General features: G+C 30.6%; 1 protein-coding gene across 1 annotated transcript in view; it reads left to right on the forward strand.

The window, feature by feature from the left end:
* Positions 1 to 20,754, forward strand: part of LOC106478571 — a 90,147-nt gene that overhangs the window by 52,912 nt on the left and 16,481 nt on the right. Inside the window, exon 4 of the mRNA XM_022382186.1 lies at positions 19,230 to 19,363. Coding sequence (XP_022237894.1) covers positions 19,230 to 19,363 — 134 coding nt within the window. The remainder of the gene's footprint in view (positions 1 to 19,229; positions 19,364 to 20,754) is intronic.

Genomic DNA, 20,754 nt, shown 5'->3' on the forward strand with positions numbered 1-20,754 from the left:
AGTACCCGATCTAAACACATCTTTATGATCTCAGAGTATGAGTATTTTGAGTTAGAAAGGGTTGTTACATACTCTTTCTCACAATGATCAACTGTTGATGGCATTATACTACCTGCTAAACGCCAAACAATTTCAAAATGTAGCTCCGATAAATGTTGTTCCACAGCAACTTCATATCGACTGTGGTTGTCACGTGACCGTACTGATTTGTATATTTTAAATCGTTTATTATAACTTACTCAACCTGTGTGTATATTATTCACAACAATTATTTTTAAAAATGTTTATATGGTATGTATATGCGTGCATGTGTATATATCCTATTACAAATAGGTCCATAAACTCAAAATAAAGAACCTTATTAGATTAAAGTTTTTGCCTTTATAATGACACAGAACAGAACAGTTGAACAATAGTCTGTAACAAACGAGTCTTCAAGTCTTTGCAGTTCAGACATTCCATTTCACATCAGCGTGGCGTATTGTCACAACGAACAACAAGAAAAGCTTCGTACCGACGTTTCTTGCTTAAAATCTCTACTATTAAAAGGCTGGTTCCAGCACATCTTAATTGTCTAACTAGATATACTTGGAAACATGTAACACGCTTTCCAAGGACCTAGATACTTGCTGGGATTAACGTCATTTGTTCACTCTTCCAATTGTTCATGAAAGGTATCGGCAAGTTTAGATTAGTGGTGGCAAGCATTATTGTCCATTACCTTTAATTCAGGGTCAAATTCAACAGCATATGGCAGCAAAAACAGTCGCAGGATATATTTCCTGTAATATATGTGTTAAAAGTATCACTCTGCAATTTGGCTAGATAGCTTACCTTATCATAGCTGTAATATTACAAACTCTAAGTTTAGAGTAATCGCACTCATCCCTTTGTTCTGTCCACACCATACTTCCACAGGTGCTAAACGAGTCGCATTCCAGAATGAAGATGGAAATGTTTGTAATTAAAGAGTCTAACTGGGGGATAAAAGCTCTTCACATCCTCAGAATGAGTCTAGTTTCATATTTCACTTTCTTACTGCGCATGTTTTAGGCATCATTGTAAGCAAACTGTTTGGTGTCTCGAGTGTGACATGCACCAATCTTATTGGACATCTTGGATAAACACCGAGGTTATGAAATCTGTATTCGTTGCGGCAGGAAACGTCTGATTCGGTCTCGGTGACAGTACTCCATAATTTTGACTAGCCAGAATCGACAGATAACGATCATATTCTTGAGTTGTAAATGATGAACTACCTGAGTAGCCACACCACGTATTTGGAAGTAGTCCCCATTGTGCAAAAAGCACTACACTTCTAGCGAATTGGCAATATAACCTTCTGCGATTGGTGAGCTTAGATTTATTCGATGACTCTTCACGTGTTTGAAATGCTTTCTTTACGGTGTAACTTCATTCAAAAACAGTTTTGAGCCCTTTAAGGCAGGCGATTCACTTCTCAGTGATAACTGAAATATGACTGTGTGAAACCACTGTATATAGCATAGTCTGAATAACTAACTGTTTGTATTTCATATAATGTATATGATTATCAGGTTACTGATTTGTATAACAAAAACCAAGGTGTGGTAACTGAAATTATTGTATAATAGTTATTTTTACCTTGTCATGTCTATAACATTAGAAATTCAGATTATTTTGAATTTGTTTATTGTGTTTTACAAACGAAGTTTAGCGTAGTTTTAATCATCTCTTTGAGTTGATCAATATTTGGCATATTTGAACTTATGATTAGTGGCTTTAACGTATAAAAACTATATAAAAGTGACTATTTGTGCAATATAATGCGTGATTTCTTTCTATTCAATTATTAAAAGTACAGGATTTCTTGTATTTTTATCAATGAAAGTACCAATTAATAATATATAATATGTATCCTGTAAAATCTAACAAATGTACAACATTTTTAACAAAATATAATTTGATCAAAGAAGAAGTCTGAGTTTACCATTAAATCTACATAACTTAAGAGTTCAAATACAATATCCAAGAATTATTAATTAATGATTATTGTTATTTAGTAGTTAAATATCGTAGACGGTTACTATTTTATGATTTGTTTCAATACTTAATCCCGATCTTAAAGTGTCAACTTACATAACACAAAGAAAACAATATCAAAATTACGAAACGAAAACCTATTAAGAACTAAGCGTATAAATATTATTTTCAAATTCTTCACAGTATTTCACATTCTATTGATTTGATCATAATTTTCAGACTAAGGCACTAAACAATATGCAATTTTTTGTGAAAGATATCATATTCACTTTCAAATATTTATTTAGCGGATATTTCTTTTGAACATTAGCTGACTTGATAGCTCAAATAGTATTTATATGAAAAATATTATTTTCAAGCAAACAAACTTTAGATAAGGATTATTATACTATAACAATTAAGCCTTTTATTATTATTACTATAAATGATGTTAGGAAAACATTTAGGTTTAAGAAATCAATTTAATTCAAAAATACGTGGATAAATTCCAAACCGACCTTAAATGATAATTTTTCCTGTTTCAAAACTATACGTTTTATAAGCTATTCACCAATATGTTTCATTATTGCTTGTTTATTTATTTTATTTTTTAAACCACAGCAAATTAAATATTTAAACACTATCATTCTATACAACACTTAGTTCTAAATTGCTTGTACTTTAAAGAAGTAATGTATTGCATTAACATAAGTCAAAATACTTAAATACGTACCATAAATTTCAATCAGTCCCATCTGTTATCTTAACTATTTGTGCTTTTTGGGAGGACTGTAGCGAGAACGTAATTACATTATTTCGCTGAGAAATGAACATTTAGAAACACAAACTTAAGAATCATGAAAAAGACGTAGATATACTAATAGTTTTGGTAGCTATTCACTACATTAAATATAAGAAGTTTTCATAGGGAACTTTTTTTTACTTTTTTATAAATGTGTTGTTAATTTTGTCTCTGCGCAAAGTCACACAAGGGTTAACTTCACCAACCGTCATTTATTTTGAACTGATAGGCAAGAGGCTTGCAGTTCTTGTTCTCTTGTAATATGGGTGGAAATTAGGTGTTTCACAATTGCAGAAGTTAACAGAGTAATAATTAACAGATAATTTTTCTATGATTAATATTATTTTAGGTTTAACTATGATACCCACAACCGGCTGCGGACGCTGAGTAGTAGTGGGGTTTAGTTGGTTGTGAGTTTTAACTTTTTTTTAAAAGTCCAAGCCTTTTTTTTGTTTTCCTGGTTAACAATCTGGTTTTCTATATGTGCATTTATGATATATTAGCAAAGATATTTTCCTTTAAAAATTATGCCTTTTGTACTTTCCTGACTTATCTTATTTTAAGTCTTTGTTACTGGCAGTGTGTTAGTGGATCAATTTTGGTAAATTTGTATAAACTTAGATTCAGTTCTTGCTAAACACATTAATATTTTGAATTTTACTATCAAACGTATCTTCAAAATTTGTCTTAAATGTTGCTTCTAAGAATTTGGGGTTGCTTTGTATCTGTATTGATTTGATTGTGAATAACACAAATATTCCGGAGTGTGTCTAGAAACATGTAAAGCTTTCTTTTTTAATAGACTTAAATTGTAAACAATACACGAAAAGACGTATTATAAGTCGAGATGTAGCTTTGGACTGAAGCTCGAATTGGAGGGAGAACAAAGACGGAATAAATATGATATTTTCATACTTTATATAATTTTGTTTAAACGTTTCGTTTATATTTTCTTATGCCTTATCATGTATTATAATTTCGAACCTTCCCTCACTGTATTATTGTTCGATATTAATTTAACATACTTACGTTTATAAACATAAATGTGGAAAAGAAAATACATATTGCAGGAAGCTGATGCATATAAGTAAACAAAAAGCTAAAAATTATTTATTGCCGAGACAGAATTATTGTATTGTGATATTTAGGTATCATAAACTAAGTTATCACTGTGATTTAGTAAACTAATGTCTTCAACTCGTACATTTTTATTACATTTGTGATAAATATTTCTGTATTAAAGTACTATTGAAAACCTAGCATTTAACCATTGTCATATCTGGTCTTCTTACTGGATATTTCACTAAACAGACAGCAGGGATGTCTAGAATGTTCGTCATGTATGACGACACTAAGTCAGAAACACAGACTTCCATTTTCTGTCAATGTGGCTTGTCTGGTGAAGTGGTATCCTGATAATTTCTGTTATGGTTTAGAGTTGAATGTGATTCTAAGCAAAGTGAGTTCTTTCTCTGAATTTGCCTGGTGTTGCAACAACTTTTCTTTATCTTAGCCAAGTGAAATTGTCTATTACTAATAGTTAACACTAGAAAGGCCGACCATGAAAGAGTAGAAGTTTTTTGTCCTCCATAGACATTTCCATGTGACACATGTTTGTTATCTGTTACAGATATTGTTATAGCTTTTGTGTTTAGAATCATTAATTCTTGGTCTTTTTTTATTTCTTTTACATTCTTCACAAAAATTATCTGTAACAGATATTGTGGTATTGTAAGTTATCTTGTGGTTTAAAAGCTCTTTAGAATACCACTGTAACAAAATTTATCTTTATGTAAATCACGTGACAGATTTTAAACATCACTGATTGTAACAGGAGTTAGGTATAACTTAATAAAATTCAAGTTTCAGTATTACTTTCACTGATACTGGTCATGATACTGTGGTATTCTGTAGATCTGAAAGTCCATGGTACGCATGCTATTGCTGCAAAATCACACCTTGCATTTTGGAGAGGCAGGCACGTTATAAGCATTACAGTCAAATCCCAGCGATCGAGATTTAGCCTCATAAACAGCTAATTACATTCACTGTGAAAGACTGGCGAATTTATTAATTTATTTTTTGCAGAACAATAAATTCGCCAGTCTTTCACAGTGAATGTAGTTAGCTGTTTATGAATAAATTCGCCAGTCTTTCACAGTGAATGTAGTTAGCTGTTTATGAATAAATTCGCCAGTCTTTCACAGTGAATGTAGTTAGCTGTTTATGAATGATACTCGCCGCTTGAACATACACAAAGATATATTTAAAACATGCTTAAAATTTCCCATATTTCTTACACCACCAACATTAAAGATGTCCAGAAATATTAAAAATATCTTTAAGCTATACATAATCTTCATTGCTTTGTATATTTTTGTGTATCTTAGACAACGGACCTTGCTTGACCTACTGATTGAAAGTATTCGGACTGCCAAGGAATGATGATGCGCGTCCCTTTGCCGCTAAAAACAAAAATGTGCTTCGTACTTTGGGGCCGTCAATCCGCTATAAGACTGACATTCAAATGTCACTATTTCGGTAGATAGGAGAAGCCTAAGAACTGGCAGTAGATGTTATTGACTACCTGCCTTACCCATGCTATAATACTTCCAAATTAAGGACGGCTTTATGTAAAGTTTAATCCTCTTTTATTGATGCTATATTTTACCTTCACTAAATAACACTTAAAAAACATATTCAGACCAGGTTGAGATTTTAGAAATATTAATTTATCTAGATATAAACTTAGCAGAAGAGAAACAAAATTCTTAAAATGAGTAAGAAACTTTACACCAAAAAATATCAAAAATAACAGAAGTTAAACAAAAAATATAAGTATTTTTTGATAGATTGTTTAGACAGAGTATTTATTATGAAATTTAGTTGAATGAACGACAACTGCTTGTTGTAGGAAGACAACGTTTCGAAAGTCTTCCGCCTTTCGTCTTCAGATAAAAGTAGTTTTAGAAAACCTACGTTTAAAGGAATTCTTCAGTAAAAGTACTAAACCTTATATAGAAATAACATTTCAAAAGAAGAAATCTCACATTGAATCACCTAAATGTATAAATTTATAATTAGACATTTATGTGAAACATAGAAGAAGGGCTATAAGTTTCATGCATAATATATTATAACGTTTCAAGAAAAAAAGAATACCTTCAAATAAAGCAAATATGGAGGAAAATATAATCATACGAAAAAAGTGACAAAAAGATTTGTTTGTAAACAAACATAGAATAAAGAAATGATATAAAATTTATAATATAAACATATTAATAAATAAATAATTAAAACCATTTTGAAAATAAAACAACATTTTTGAAAATTTTGCTCAACATTGGAATAAGAATTTAAATAATAAAGAAAAGTAATATATTTTACAAACCAAATAATTCACATCATTATCTTTATTTTTCAATAATCACCCTAGATATAATAAATAATGTGTTCCAACCTATTTAGCCTAGTCCACCTGTGGGAGCGCTAAGTTTACGACTCGATTCCTCTCGGTGGACATAGCGGATAGCCTAACGTGGCTTTGCTCTAAAACAAACAAACAAACAAAAACAATTTAGTCTAAAACTGTATTCTCTAATCTTCAATAAAAAAGAGAATTCAGATTAAACAAACATGAAATGTTTCTTATATACAATTATACACCACATAGTATTCATAGAGACTTACATTTACTTAAATATAACTTTTTATACATATGTGAAAAAAAAATTCAAAATGTCACTCATTACTACATATTTTCCTAAGATTAGTATAAATGTATAATGTGTAAACTAAATTAAACGATCCGGCTGAAGAAAATTAAAAAACAAATGTTTAATAATGAGAGAGATATTACCGCCTAGAGATTTATATCAATAATAAAAATACTAGTCTTATTAGAGAAGATTATTATTATTTTTATTATTATTATTTTGTATGCAACGAAATTAATTGTAAGTTACGTAAAGGTTACTTATAACCACTAAAGAAATTCATGGATCAACGGGAAATTTCTTTTATATAAATAGTAAACTGAAATGTAGTTCTAATGCGCTGTATATCTTTTACAATATAGTTTCAACGCACTTTATATAGGTTGCATTAAGCAATTAAGAATGAGAATGAATTTACATAAATCACATATTAGAAATACCATAAATATTACTTTATATGCCAACTAGTATATCAATAAATGTGTTAACGATCGTAGTATTGTGGAATCCTTTGTAAAATATATATTATTTTGATCTTGATTAATATATATGAAAAACATTATTAAGAATGTTAATGCATCGCTCCATCACAAAAAAAGTCCAACAATGGAAGTACAAAAACTCAACAAATCAAAACCATTCGACTACATTCTTGAAACAGTCATCAACTTGATTTCGAACGCTCTATCAGAAAGAAAGACTAAAGTCTTTAGCCTGTCCTTAATTTTGTAACTCTTCTAACGAAATTAACATGCGTGCACTATGCTGCGATCCTAGAGTCAAACATAAAGTGCCTTTCCAAACTTTTGTAGAATAGTTCAGACATAGTTTTTTCCATATTGCAGACTACTCAACTCCTGAAACGAACCTCACCGTAAGAAAAATGAAAGCAGAAAAGTAATATTAGACAAAAATTCTTTATTAAAAATTTATGTATTATTCTAGAAACGTAACGATCTATGTAGACATAGAAGTTAAAGTGAGTCCTACAAAATATTCGTTCAAAAGATGTGATAAACTAAGTTTTATTTATGGCTAATTTATATTATGTTTACAGTAGTTAAACAGAATTAATTGCAGGTGAGCTATAAAAGACATTTTAACAAATAAATATTACATACATTCCCAATAGTAGACGGCGTGAATGAACCATAATATTTTGCTTTCAATCACATTTATTAGATTAGATTCAACAAAATAAACTGTAAAAATCCATCTTTAGATTGCACAAACTAAACTCACTGTAAAAATCCGTCTTCTGTGCCTTTCGTAGCCTTAATATTAACAAGAATATGTTTACTATGTACAATGGATGTACGTTGGAACAAGTTCATATAAATTTGAATCCAAATATTTATAAATTATTATATCATTCAAAAACTCGACAACAAACATTTTTTCAGAAGTACCGGCTGTAAAGCTGTGGCAGTTAAATATCAACTATTGCTTTAGTCAGTAGTCTATTCAACCACTTAAGTCTCATTATTAATTACTTTTTGTTAATGTTAATATTAATTAGTTAATGTTAACTTAACTAATGCTTTAATTTTAATTTAATATTAACTATACATAATAAGACCTTGAAATAACAAGAGGTAAAACAAATGGTGGTCACTATTACTTTAACATTTTCAAAATATTTGAATATTGACGCGAAAGTTTAGAAGGGTTATGATATTATTTAAAAAGTCTAAATCCATAGATTGTAGCAACAATATTGTTGAATTTTCTATACATGTACATTAATTTTGTGTTTAAAGTGTGTATCATTTAAAGCAATAACGAGTTATCTAATAAATAGTTATACCAGATGCAACGAAAACGAAGAAAGTTTTATTCTTAGAATAACCATTTATTCTAATTAAAACGGTGTTTTTCTACTTGTTATAAACGCTTTTTACTGATAAAGGCTCAAAACTGGACTCTGGTTACCGAAGGAGTTCATTTCTGAAGGTTAGGGCACTTTTTTATGAATATGTTGTTATTTTTTTACTCTCTTATTCACTGCATTACATAAAAATAACCGTAAGACTTTTATCCGAAATAATAAGATATTCATGATTTATCCTAATAAGTAGCCATACGTGAAGCAACGCTTAATGCAGTACCTTTTATCAAAGTAACTCAACTTTTGTGAGTTTTTTTTTAAAAAGGGAAGCTTTACTCGAGGCAACACGTGTAAACAATAATTCTAAAAAGTTGCTCTATGCCAAAAATAGCATTATTTCTAATAAGTAGTATTATACAAATAAATACAGATCTAATAATTTTCTAATAATTCTGTATAATGTAGTAATATTATAATTTTAATCGAAGGTTTATAATAAGCTCTTTCAACCGAAGTTACTCAGACTGAGCAAGTTTTCTAATAATTTTTATACAAGTTACTTCATTCGAAAAAAAAGCACTTTTCAAATAAGTATATAATCAAAGACAAAAGTATGTTTCTTAATAAATGGTCTTTTTTTTTGGAAAGAGCGATTTTTCTAATAATTAACTTTAATTGAAAAATATATCAGCGTTTGTAATAAGTATCATTACTCAAAGCAAATGAATTGGAGCACATGTTGTAATACATTGGTTTATCCGAAAAAAAGCAAGTCTTCTAATAATTAGCTTTACCCCAAAAAACATTATGTTTTACAATAAGTTTCTTCACCCTAAGAACAGCAGATTATCTAATAAAATGCATCAAAGAGTTTGAGTTTGTTTGTTTATTTAAGCGCAAATCTATCCGCGCTATATCCAGTGCAAGGACTAGACCTAAATTTTAGCGTTATAAACCCTCAAGCCTGCTGCTGAACCGTTAGATGACACACACCACAAGGAACGATAACAATAGTTTTAATAAATAGCTTTCATCTGATGCAACAACCAGTTTTACAAACTACTAGCTTTACATGAAGGAAGACGAAATTGTGTAATACGCAGTTATAAATGAACAATCGGTTAATTTAGTGGATAAGTAGTTTACCAGACAAAATGACAAGTTTTCTAAAACGTGATCTTATCCAAAGCAGCCAAATGCAACAGTTATTTTAAAAATCAGCATTAATATAAGTAGGAGCAACCTTTATAATACATATCTGGTTTTCAAATATATAGCTTTATATTAAGCAGCATCATGTTTTCGGATGAAATAGGAAGTTCTGTAATATTTTTTTCAATCGAAATAACATTAAATTTTCTATAAAGCACATTCACCTTAAGCAACAGCTAGATTGCTATCAACTAACTTTATACGAGAAATAACACATTTTGTATTTATGGAAGTATTGTGGTAATCGAATATCAATCGCTTACTTGGCTACTAGCCTATACGATCATTTATGTTTAGTTATTAATTAAATATTTTTTTATCCTTAGTAATTAATTAGTAACTTGTATATATCCTACGTTTTGGCTGCTAATCTGCTTAGAGAAGTTCTAAGAAGAACAGCGTTTGTGTAGTGATGACCAGGATTCGAGCCTCGCTTTTTCGTGATTGAAAGGTCACATGCTATCTTTTCATCTGCGGTCCCTCCCATTAGGTCTTGAGTTAACTATCCGTTTGCATGCTTCCAAAATGGGTTTCCAGGTATTTGTTTATTTCTATACTAGGTTAACTAAATGTGTTATTTGTTAGGTGGATGTAGAAGGCTGCGTTTATCTTTATTTTTTCTCGTGTGTAGTTCATATCCCATTATTTTCATATAACTCCATTTTACTTTATGCTTTCCATCTTGTATGATGGCCTATTGCTAATTGATCAGCCAGTCGAGGTTTTGTATCTCTACTGTGCTCTTGAATTCTAGCTTTTGTTGATCTTTTTTTTTAATTTTTTCAATTTATTAGAGCTCACTTTTCTTATAAGGGTGTTTACCCGAAGCAACAGAACATTTTCTGATAGCAGGTTTCATAAGAAAAAGTTTTTGGAGCAACAACAACTTTTCTAGCCAGTAGCCTTAAAAGAAACTGTAAATATCCTTACAAACCACTTTACCCAAATCAACAGCATGTTTATGAATAAGTAGTTTTACTTAAAGGAAAACATATTTAGCAATATTTCTAATAAGAAACTTTGTTGTAAAGAACAACAAGTTTCTTAATAACTTACTTTACCCAAGAGCAGGAAGTTTTCTGATAAGTAGCTTTCCCTGGAGCAACAGAGGAACAATCGGCTTTCTAATAAGTAGATTTAATCGAAGCAAAGGCATCCTAGTACTTAATGATTGCGTTAATTCCTGTTAACAAATATTTATTAACTCTAACGCAACCTTTTTTTTTTTAGTACGTAGAATACGATTACTCTGGGTAACTTTCGTGCTAATCAAGTTTCTTATATGGAGATGAAATAACGTTTTAATTTATATGTATATACATATGTGTGTAACTAGTAAGTAAGTCCAAATACTTTATTTTTTCTTATTCTTTTTTTTTTACCTTAGAGCTATGTGTGTTTTCTTATAGCGCTAATATCATTGAACAAGTAAATTTCATTATCACCCTTCCTACCCCTATGTAGCACAGCGGTAAGTCTGTGAGCTTATATGCTAAAAATCGGTTTTCGATAACCGTGGTGATTACAGTACAGATAACCTTTTGTGTAGCTTTGTGCTTAACTACACAAAAACAAACATCAATTTGATAATCGTTGTATTCAAAATAATTCTATTTGCAAATTTTGTGGTCTTAATAAATAAAATAACTATTCAAATTTTTGACCTCATTTACACAAGGGAATATTTAAATGAGAAAATTACTGACATTAGCTGGATAAAACGTACAATTATAACTATTGTTATTTCAAAGCAAAAGTTATTGATCTACTAAATAATAAAATCAAAAAGTAGCATATCGGAGTTTAACACCACAAAAACTCAAAGCCTTGTTTGTTTGATTCCTCAGACTTTTCTAACAATGATTTAAAAATAATTTATAAAGACAGTTAAAGTTATGAGTTTGTCATCTGACGTTTAAATAGAGAGTGCTTTTTATTTTAAATTTTGTGTTTAAAGGCTTTTGAATTACGAACACATTTTTGCATATCTTTTCACACTTGAAGATAGATATGCCAGATAACATAGAATGATGCAGTGTGAATAATTTTAATTGACATGTAGGGTTTTCCTAGAATTGAAAAACAAAACACACATTTATATAAATCGTAATCGAATGTTACTACAAATCCTCATAGGAAAAAATTAAATCACCAAAATAGTACACAAATAAAATTTCGCCATTAATCAAATAATTAATTATGCATTCTAACATTTTTCATAGAAATGAAACTAATGTAATTGAGTAAAGACAGAAATCAGTTTCCAGAAAGTGTTAGCGCATGTGGTTTAAAATACAACATGGCTAGTGTTGTTAGAAGAACTGGACTTCCATCTTACTATTTTCATTTGTAAAGTATTTATAACCCTGCAGAAGGTTAATGAATATAATCCTATATGCTAAGAAACATTCTTTTAAAAACAAACAAAAAAAACTATATATGTCTTGGGCTTGTAATTGTATTGCCTGATAGCGCCTTACTTTGTTTGTTGGTGTTGTTAAGAGCTAAGCTACACAGTGAAATATCTGTGCTGTGCTCACCGCTTGAATCAAAACCCGATTTTTAGAGTAATAAGTCCTCAGACTTACCGCTGATCAACCGGGAGGCCTTTATTTCGATAAGCTCTAAAACGATTTTGACAAAATTTCGTCGATAATTAAAGTTCACCAAAGTTTTAGGTTAAATGTATTCTTAATTCGATACTTGTTAATAAACACTTTAAAATTGTATACAAATGATAAATATTGTAACTTTATCTCAGATACATAATCGTTTTTTGAGATCTGCAAAGATTCTAGGATAATAGTTAAAATGTCAGTTTGTCCTTTACGACGGAATTGTATTTATACTATAAAACTGTTGACTAAACCTCTCGGAGTTATACAATTAATTAATTAATTAAGTATCAAGTTCAGTTTTATTTCTACCCTACATGTATTTTGTTTTGTTGCCCCTAGTTGTATGTATTTAGATATAGATCGATTTTGGTTTTAGATCTTGGTCAAAATGAATCAGTAAGGAAAGTAATCTATTGATGCTTCAGTGAATTTTTCCCAAAATAGAAAAATAACTTAGTAGCATAATATTATTTTTCCATTTTTTGTTGGTGTTGCTGCTAAGAAAAAGTCGGAACTATCCCTCAACTACAATCGCTCGTTCATGCAGCATAGGCTGTTTCAATCCGTATTCACTTAAGTTGACGCCAAACAATCGATGCATGCCTCCCAAAATATATATACATATATATTGAACGAAATTTTGCATATGACATGGTTATTTTGCCTACGATTTGAAAACATACATCATACATTTCTTTCTCATTTGATTTTCATTCAATCTCTTGGGTTAAAACACGTCTAAATCAATACGTAAATAACAAGTGATAAGTAAACTTATAAAAAACGAAAGCATTAAACAATTGGGTTGCTTAATATTTAAAGTTAGCGGTTGTCATCAGGGAAACCTAAAGGATTCGTCACACAGTTGATGAACTTAGCAGTTAAGTATATACAAACAAACACAAAATATTTATATAGATGTATTTTTCGTTTTTTGTATTTCAATTACTGAAAAATTTCACTGACAAATTACAGGATAAGTTTTGGTATTATACATTTACCACAGTAAGCAAAAAACTTGTGCCATATTCGAAGCCGTAATATTCATGTCAAATAATTATTTTAACTTAGTTATAATAAACAAAATAACGTAAAATTACAGTATTTCTATATATTTTTGTCAATAAATTGTTAAGTCTAATGGAAAGTTCGAAATGAATAATGAGATAAGTATATAGTTATACAAAATATAATGTGATTTAATGTTGGCATCAAGTACACTTGGCTGTGAATTGTAAAATGGAAAAAGGAAATGCAGTGTAAAAAAGATTCAAACAATGTATACTCTGCCTTAAAATTTTCAAATAAATCTTTCTAATCTTGACACTGTTGTTTCAAGTAGTACAAGCCACTCAAAAGACAAACTGAAACTCCGGGCTATAAATATGTCTGATTCTCTCTCCCTACTTGGCAATTTGTTATAGAGTTAACAGGTGAAATTTAAAGATGATAATATAAATACTATTACACACCCATAATATAATTTGAGGAGTCGATTTATATATGAAAGAAATGATATGAAACACTGTAGTTGAGCAATTTAAGTCAGTATTTATTGAATTATTTCAGCTTGTTTCTAATGTCAATACTTAATTAATTTTTACGCTTAACTTACTTCATTGCAATCACAAAGTGTTATTTATAAATATATTTATCTTTGCTATCAGCATGGATATATTGAGTCTACTCAAAAAAACATTACTAACCTGTGTGAGGGAACTTGCAAATTAAAATTTGAGTATACATCAAGTCTACTAGAGTACAACCTAGATAAATGTGACGTAGCTGTTCACTCAAATCATTTTTACATCATTTCAAGGGCTAATGATGAACAATGTCTCCGTATAAAACTAAACTTGCTAATACACAAACTGAAGCCAGAATCAACTATCTGAATTCCGTGTTCAGACAACGTTAGACATTTTGTTGAATGTGCATTTATTCTAAAATTCATAAGTCTTATATATACTTATAAATAATATTTTAATTTTCAATTTTTTTTAAAATTACAAATCTGATATTTTTTGTTGATTGTGAACTTTATTTGATAACTTATAATTATTTGTAAATTCTTGAAATTATTATTTCATTTTAAATTGCTTTAATTTATAGCTACTACAAATATTATTACCGCGTTAACTGCGCAAGAATGTGCATTTTATTCGCTGACGTTAATTCTGTTAATGAGAATAGAAAAATCAGATTTTTTTTATCAAACCCTCTCTATCTCTCTAGAAAACAAATATTTTTGTTAACTTCCATATTATCATAATCAATTCTAGTTGTCCCCCCCAGTAGCACAGCGGTATATCTGCGGACTTACAACGCTAGAATCCGGGTTTCGATACCCGTGGTGGGCAGAGCACAAATAGCCCTGTGTGTAGCTTTGTGCAAACAAACAATTCTAGCCTACATTATTCAAAACATTATTGTTTGTGTCGACTGTTCGCTTTAGTTTTCTCATATATAAAAAACGATATTTTTGTAGCCAAAATAAAAAAGGGAAAGAATAAATAAAAGTACTGTAGTCTTGCTGTTTAATAATTATCTCATTATGCATAAAATATGCATGTTTATTATAAGTCTTTAGAATTGAGAACTGCAAATGTTTTGCTTCATTCTGAACATGACACGCCTCTAGAACAATTCTGTAAAATTTCATTCACCATCTTTGTCTACTTTTGATTCCAGACACATGTGAAGTTCCTGAAAAAAATCAAAATTTTTCATTACCCAAATCCTCGTCCGTCAATAAACAGGATTGTTGCAAATATTCTTTTTCTTAGCAATATGAATGGTCAAGAATACTAAACCTGCTTTAATATGGTTCTCAATATAACCATAAAAAAATTAATCAAGCCATGTGCAGTAGCGAACACCAGATTGGTTGACTGGAGCGCGAACACCTAGCGACTGCGACTAGTGAATCCTTACTTTAGCTATTATACATTTTACAATACATACAAACACTTGGAGTGAACAGCCGGAAGCAATGAATTCAATCTGTATCTACTTAGCTGTAGCAGTTACTTACTTCTATTTAGTTGTAAATAGATATTTATTCATGAAAACATGCTGCATCATCCGTGAATAAAAACTAACATCGATTAATTAAAAGATAAACGAAATCCTCATCCTCTTTCCGAAGCTCATTTCGCATAGTTCAGCTTACAACAAGAGTGTCATCACATGTCACTTCTGTTTCCGTTGTCTTCCTTAAAGGTAACACACTTTACAATCCTGTAAAGATCTGGTTAAACTGATTACAGTGTAAGTGGTTTGATTTGATATAACAAAAATACGGGAAATCCATCCAAAGAAAGCATGAGCGAAAGAAAAAATACAAAATTCTTCTTTAGCTCAAACAGTAGATGATATCTCATAATCAGAGCAAAATAAAGAAACTTGTCATTACTTATATTGCGTCACTTTACTTATGTTCTGTAAAACTGATTTTAGGCTCATAATTTACCTACAAATCATCACTGAGTTACACTAACAAAAACAAAGTGTAATGTGATGAATTAGGTCCCAACTTACTGTACACAAATAAAATGATACGATGTGAATGATACCAAGATGTCATATTTTACTGTGTTTATGAGATATTCACTGTTCGAGCGAAAACATAAATTTGGCTTTTTTGTCGCTCAAGCATTTTAGATGGATATACAGCTACCATTGAAAATGTAGCACTCAAGTGTGTTTATCACGTGAATCAAACTAATAGGTTGTTTCCAATATATATATATATTAGGGAATATACAGCTTGTCAAGGAGTGGCGACTATTAAAACTTCAGAATGTACAATCTTTAAGTGAAGGGTTCAAAATATTCAAAGTTCTACATCTTCAGACTGATAACACTGGCCAACAAGTCATTTTCATTAGATATAATTATAAATAGGCTAGATAGCTTTTGGGACGCTGATTCCGAACCTGTTTTTGGTTTTCCTCTAGCGCGTCAAGTTTTCGTGATGAGACCGATCAAATTTGAAAGGTTAGTTATTGCCCTAATTATAATTTAAGTTGTTGTACATTTCTTTTTTCATAAGTGTGTAAGGTATATATTTAACCAAGTGTATGGTGTGTATAACGTTTATAGGAATTATACTGAAAAAGGAACAAAGTTGTAACGTTAACTAGCCTAATGTGTGATTATTACCTAAATTGTGCTGAAATTATCACCAGTCATACTTCGATAACTAGATGTACTAGAATAAAACAGGTTTGGAATCAGCGTGCGAAACTGATTTAGAAAACTGTGTTTACATTTTTGATGAGAGAACAAAGTTCGATTCTGTCGACCAGTGTAATCAAACTTTTAAAAGTGAAAAAGTTGCTTCGTTATTGTATATTATTTATATTTAATTAAGATATGTAGACGAAAAGACAATATGTTTGAATAGCGTAATTATTTGGGGTCGTAATAATAAATAAGAAATATATTTTTGGAAGAAATATGTTGCAAAAATTTACTAGTCAGTTCAAAACAATAAAAAAACAGACCAAAACCCGTTCTTTACGCTACAACCAAGTTCACACAAGGTTTTCCTTCTAATTTTTTTTAATAAGGCAGTTATGTCACTTTGACAAAAGCTATGTAGATGTTGAAGAGATTGTTTCATTTTTTAATATGATCAATCGTAATTGAATATTGATTTCTTTGAAAAACAAACACTAGAGTGACACAGGAGAGCCCGGCATGGCCAGGTGGTTAGGGCACTCGACTCGCAATCTGAGGGTCGCGGGTTCGAATCTCCGTACCACCAAACATGCTCGCCCTTTCAGCTGTGGGGGGCGTTATAATGTGACGATCAATCCAATATTCGTTGGTAAAAGAGTAGCCCAATAGTTGGTGGTGGGTGGTGATGACTAGCTGCCTTCCCTCTAGTCTTACACTGCTAAATTAGGGACGGCTAGCGCAGATAGCCCTCGTGTAGCTTTGCGCAAAATCCAAAAACAAACAAACAGACACGGGAGATGACTCTTTCTTCCTTATACTTTGGAGACAATATATTTATCAGTGTTATCCATATTGTTACTGGATAAGACACCTTAATGAAGTAAAAATGAAGCATAAATGTCTATTTAACTATATATATATAGTGACGTATTTGTTTTCAATTACTTAAACTTTTTGACGATTTTTTTTAAGCTGATCGTCCTCGTCTACATTTCAAGAGAGTACATTGTACAAAGCTATAATAATCCTCAGTTTTTGCATTAGGTTAAAAACTGTAATTTAGCTGTAGATTTGATGATTTTTTTGTCTTCCAATTAAACACAGTATTATTTACACTGAAACAAAATAAATTTAACTCATTATTTACCGAATGTACTAGAAAATACATTCCCTAACCTTTTACCCAAAACATTAGTAAAACTTTATACCTACTTACAACTCAAATATTTATCCCTGAATACAAATCACCACAAGAAAGGAATAAAAACAAATTATTAATTAATCAGAGCTCGATCCAAGTATACTATAATGTGAAAATAAAATTCGACAACTGAATATTGTTTTCACTTACAGATAAATTCAACTCACATTCAAGAGGATGTAAAGAACATTGTATTTATCACATAAATCTAACTATTGAATTACTCTAGTATAGATATAATATAATAGTGCGTGTGTGAATAGATTGTGAAATAGGCTTAGGACACATAGATCTAAGAGAAGTAGTGAAATAACGGGAAACAGCTCAGGTGCAAAAGAAGAGAGATATGAGTGACTGGACATATATGTTAATAAAAATTATATTTTGTTGAATTTGAAAACCCAACTAAATATTGTAAACATCCTATGAATAAACTTGCGTTATAAAAATGTTCATGTATTAAGTTAGGTAATGTAAATTTCCATAAGAAACTGTGTGGCGTAAATGCTCTATGCATAAGGGGTTGTTAAACGGCAAATAAAATATATTCCAAACTATAATTGGCTTGATAACGCTTTATAAGAACAGTGTTCTAAGTTCTGTGTTGCCCTTCGAACTACTTCCTCATCATCGACAAGGGGGTACGGTCTCGTGTTCATAATTACACATTGTATCCTGACACATCAAATTTCATTGTCACAAGCTTTATCGAAGATCCACAAGATTAACGTAGTACAATGAGATTGCTATGATTTCAGTGTCTTCGGTCATGTTATGAAAAAAAAAATTGATTCTGAGATATGGCTGGAATTTGTGAACATTTGTCTTGTAAGCTTTGAAATATTCGATTATTATATTGTTAATGGTGCCAGTAAAACATTCTATGTCCACTTCAATTGGTGCTTGTATCGCAAAAAGTTCTCTTTCCAAAGCATTGACGTTACTTTGTAAATGAGCGTATTATTCTGGATTGATTACGGGTGTGAATTCAGAGATGGATAGTTACTATCCTAAATGATCCGTTGTGCGAGTTTTTCTGCTTCCGTGGAGAACATTTAAAAGCCCCCGTTTTTGAAGTATTCAATTTTTTTCTCTACATCATTTAACAAACTCTATATATGAATATATTTTCCCCGAAAAGCTATGACATATGGTCCAGACATAAGTCAGTACATTACACTATCGACTGGTCGGGATTTGTTATGAATCAAATATATCGGTGTTAAACATGTCCCTCGTGGTGCTATGGAATCTACGGCAACAACCCACAGGATTAGCATATATAGATCGCTCTTCTAGAGCTAGATTAAACCTCTATATACTTTTATTAAACTTTAAATATTCTGAAATTTCTAGTTAAATCTTTATAAGAAAAAGGGAGGAAAAATATTTATTTTGTAAATGACATAGAACATTATGCATGCCGTTTTCTACAAGTAACAAAATTAGTAAACCAACCCATTGGTACTTGGAAAAATCTTTGTAAGTAATATATTAACAACTTAAACACATTTTAATTAGTTGTTTTTCAAACCCCTCGGGCTAAATAACAATACCATCCGAGGGCTTATCCAGTCTTATCATACCCACAAGCCTCTGTTTCTTAATCATATGGAAAAATGTGGAATACGAATAAAATAGTTCGTACGATCACGTTTTCTTTCAGTTCTACCAAAAGGGGGACCTACGATCATCGGGACCAAGTTTCAGTACCATATTGGAGACGAAGTTAACGTCACCTGCCACGCAGCTCCATCTAAACCAGCCGCAACTTTTAAGTGGTACATTCACGAAGAAGAAGTAAGTGAGATGTTCACTATCAGTTATAGCAAGTAGAATTTGTTGTAAGTGTTGCAGTGGGCTGAAAGTATACGAATATAAATCCTCATATAAAGAACATGCATTTTAAATTCGATGAATTTTCATTATTATCGCTTATTATTACAAATGTAATTAAACTAGAAAACCTAAATGTATTTGTTTATTGATTTGGAATTAAGCACAAATCTACACAATGGGCTATATGTGCTCTGTCCACCACGAGTATCGAAACCCGGTTTCTAGCGTTGTAGATCCGCAGACATATCGCTGTGCCACTGGGGAGAACCTGAATGTGTAAATGTAACGTTTTAAGTAAAAGCAAATATGTTTCCATAGGACTTTAGAAACGAAAGTAAACCGAATGTTCCTTTCATATTTTGTGTATTGAGAGAAGACATTAGCTTCAATATTTTATTTGTTATATGCTCTGTGGGGAGACAGGTATTATTCTGATACTTCCGTTTTACTTACACTAAGCTCTCTCTCTCACTGAAGATTACCAAACGATCACAAATATTATAGTATATCATTGAATTCCTGATAAAAAAGTTAAAGGATTTGACGTTTACTCTAATAACCATTACAAGATGAATCACTTCCCTTAATGTCGACACTTTTTAATATTTAACACGTTATCACTAACACTCGCACAAAATCTAGAAAAACGATAAGTTTGTACTTATTAAATGTGAGTGCAATCTGCTGAAAATTAATATTAAACTTTACGTCATTTAGATGGACTTGTGTACTCTAAATGTTCAATACTTGTACTTGTGTAACTCAAATGTTTCATACATACTTGTGTAAATTACTCCTTGCAAAAGCTAAATTAAAACATTTTGTAGAATACTAAAGTAGTATTAACTTTTCTTCATAAACTCTTGGTATAAACATTCCGTGCATAAGCTTATTTTATGTAAATATTCCATACTTAAGCTTGTATATTGTAAACATTCTATACCTAAAATCACTTTGTGTAAAACTCCTCTGAATAAACTTGTGTTAGGTAATGTAAACTTCCATAAGAAGCTGTGTGAGTAAATATTCTATTCATAAACTCGTGTATTGTAAACCCTTCCTATTTTAAATTAAGAAGTTGTATAAAATGTGTGTAATGTACACATGAACACATTTCTTATCTAAACTATTTCTATATAAACCTTTTTTACATAGCATATATTTTGCATATGTAAATTTGTGAAGTGTAAATGTTCCATAGATAAACTCTTAAAGTATATATGAATTGTATAGATATTTTAAGAGGTTCGTACAAAAACTAACACGATAAAAATTTTCAATACAAAAGCGAGTGTATTATAAATTTGTACATAAAAACTATTGGAGTGTAAACATTCTATATGAAACTAGTG

The sequence above is a fragment of the Limulus polyphemus genome, unplaced genomic scaffold (genome assembly GCF_000517525.1).
Source record: "Limulus polyphemus unplaced genomic scaffold, Limulus_polyphemus-2.1.2 Scaffold226, whole genome shotgun sequence".
In the NCBI taxonomy this organism is placed as follows: Eukaryota; Metazoa; Arthropoda; class Merostomata; order Xiphosura; family Limulidae; genus Limulus; species Limulus polyphemus.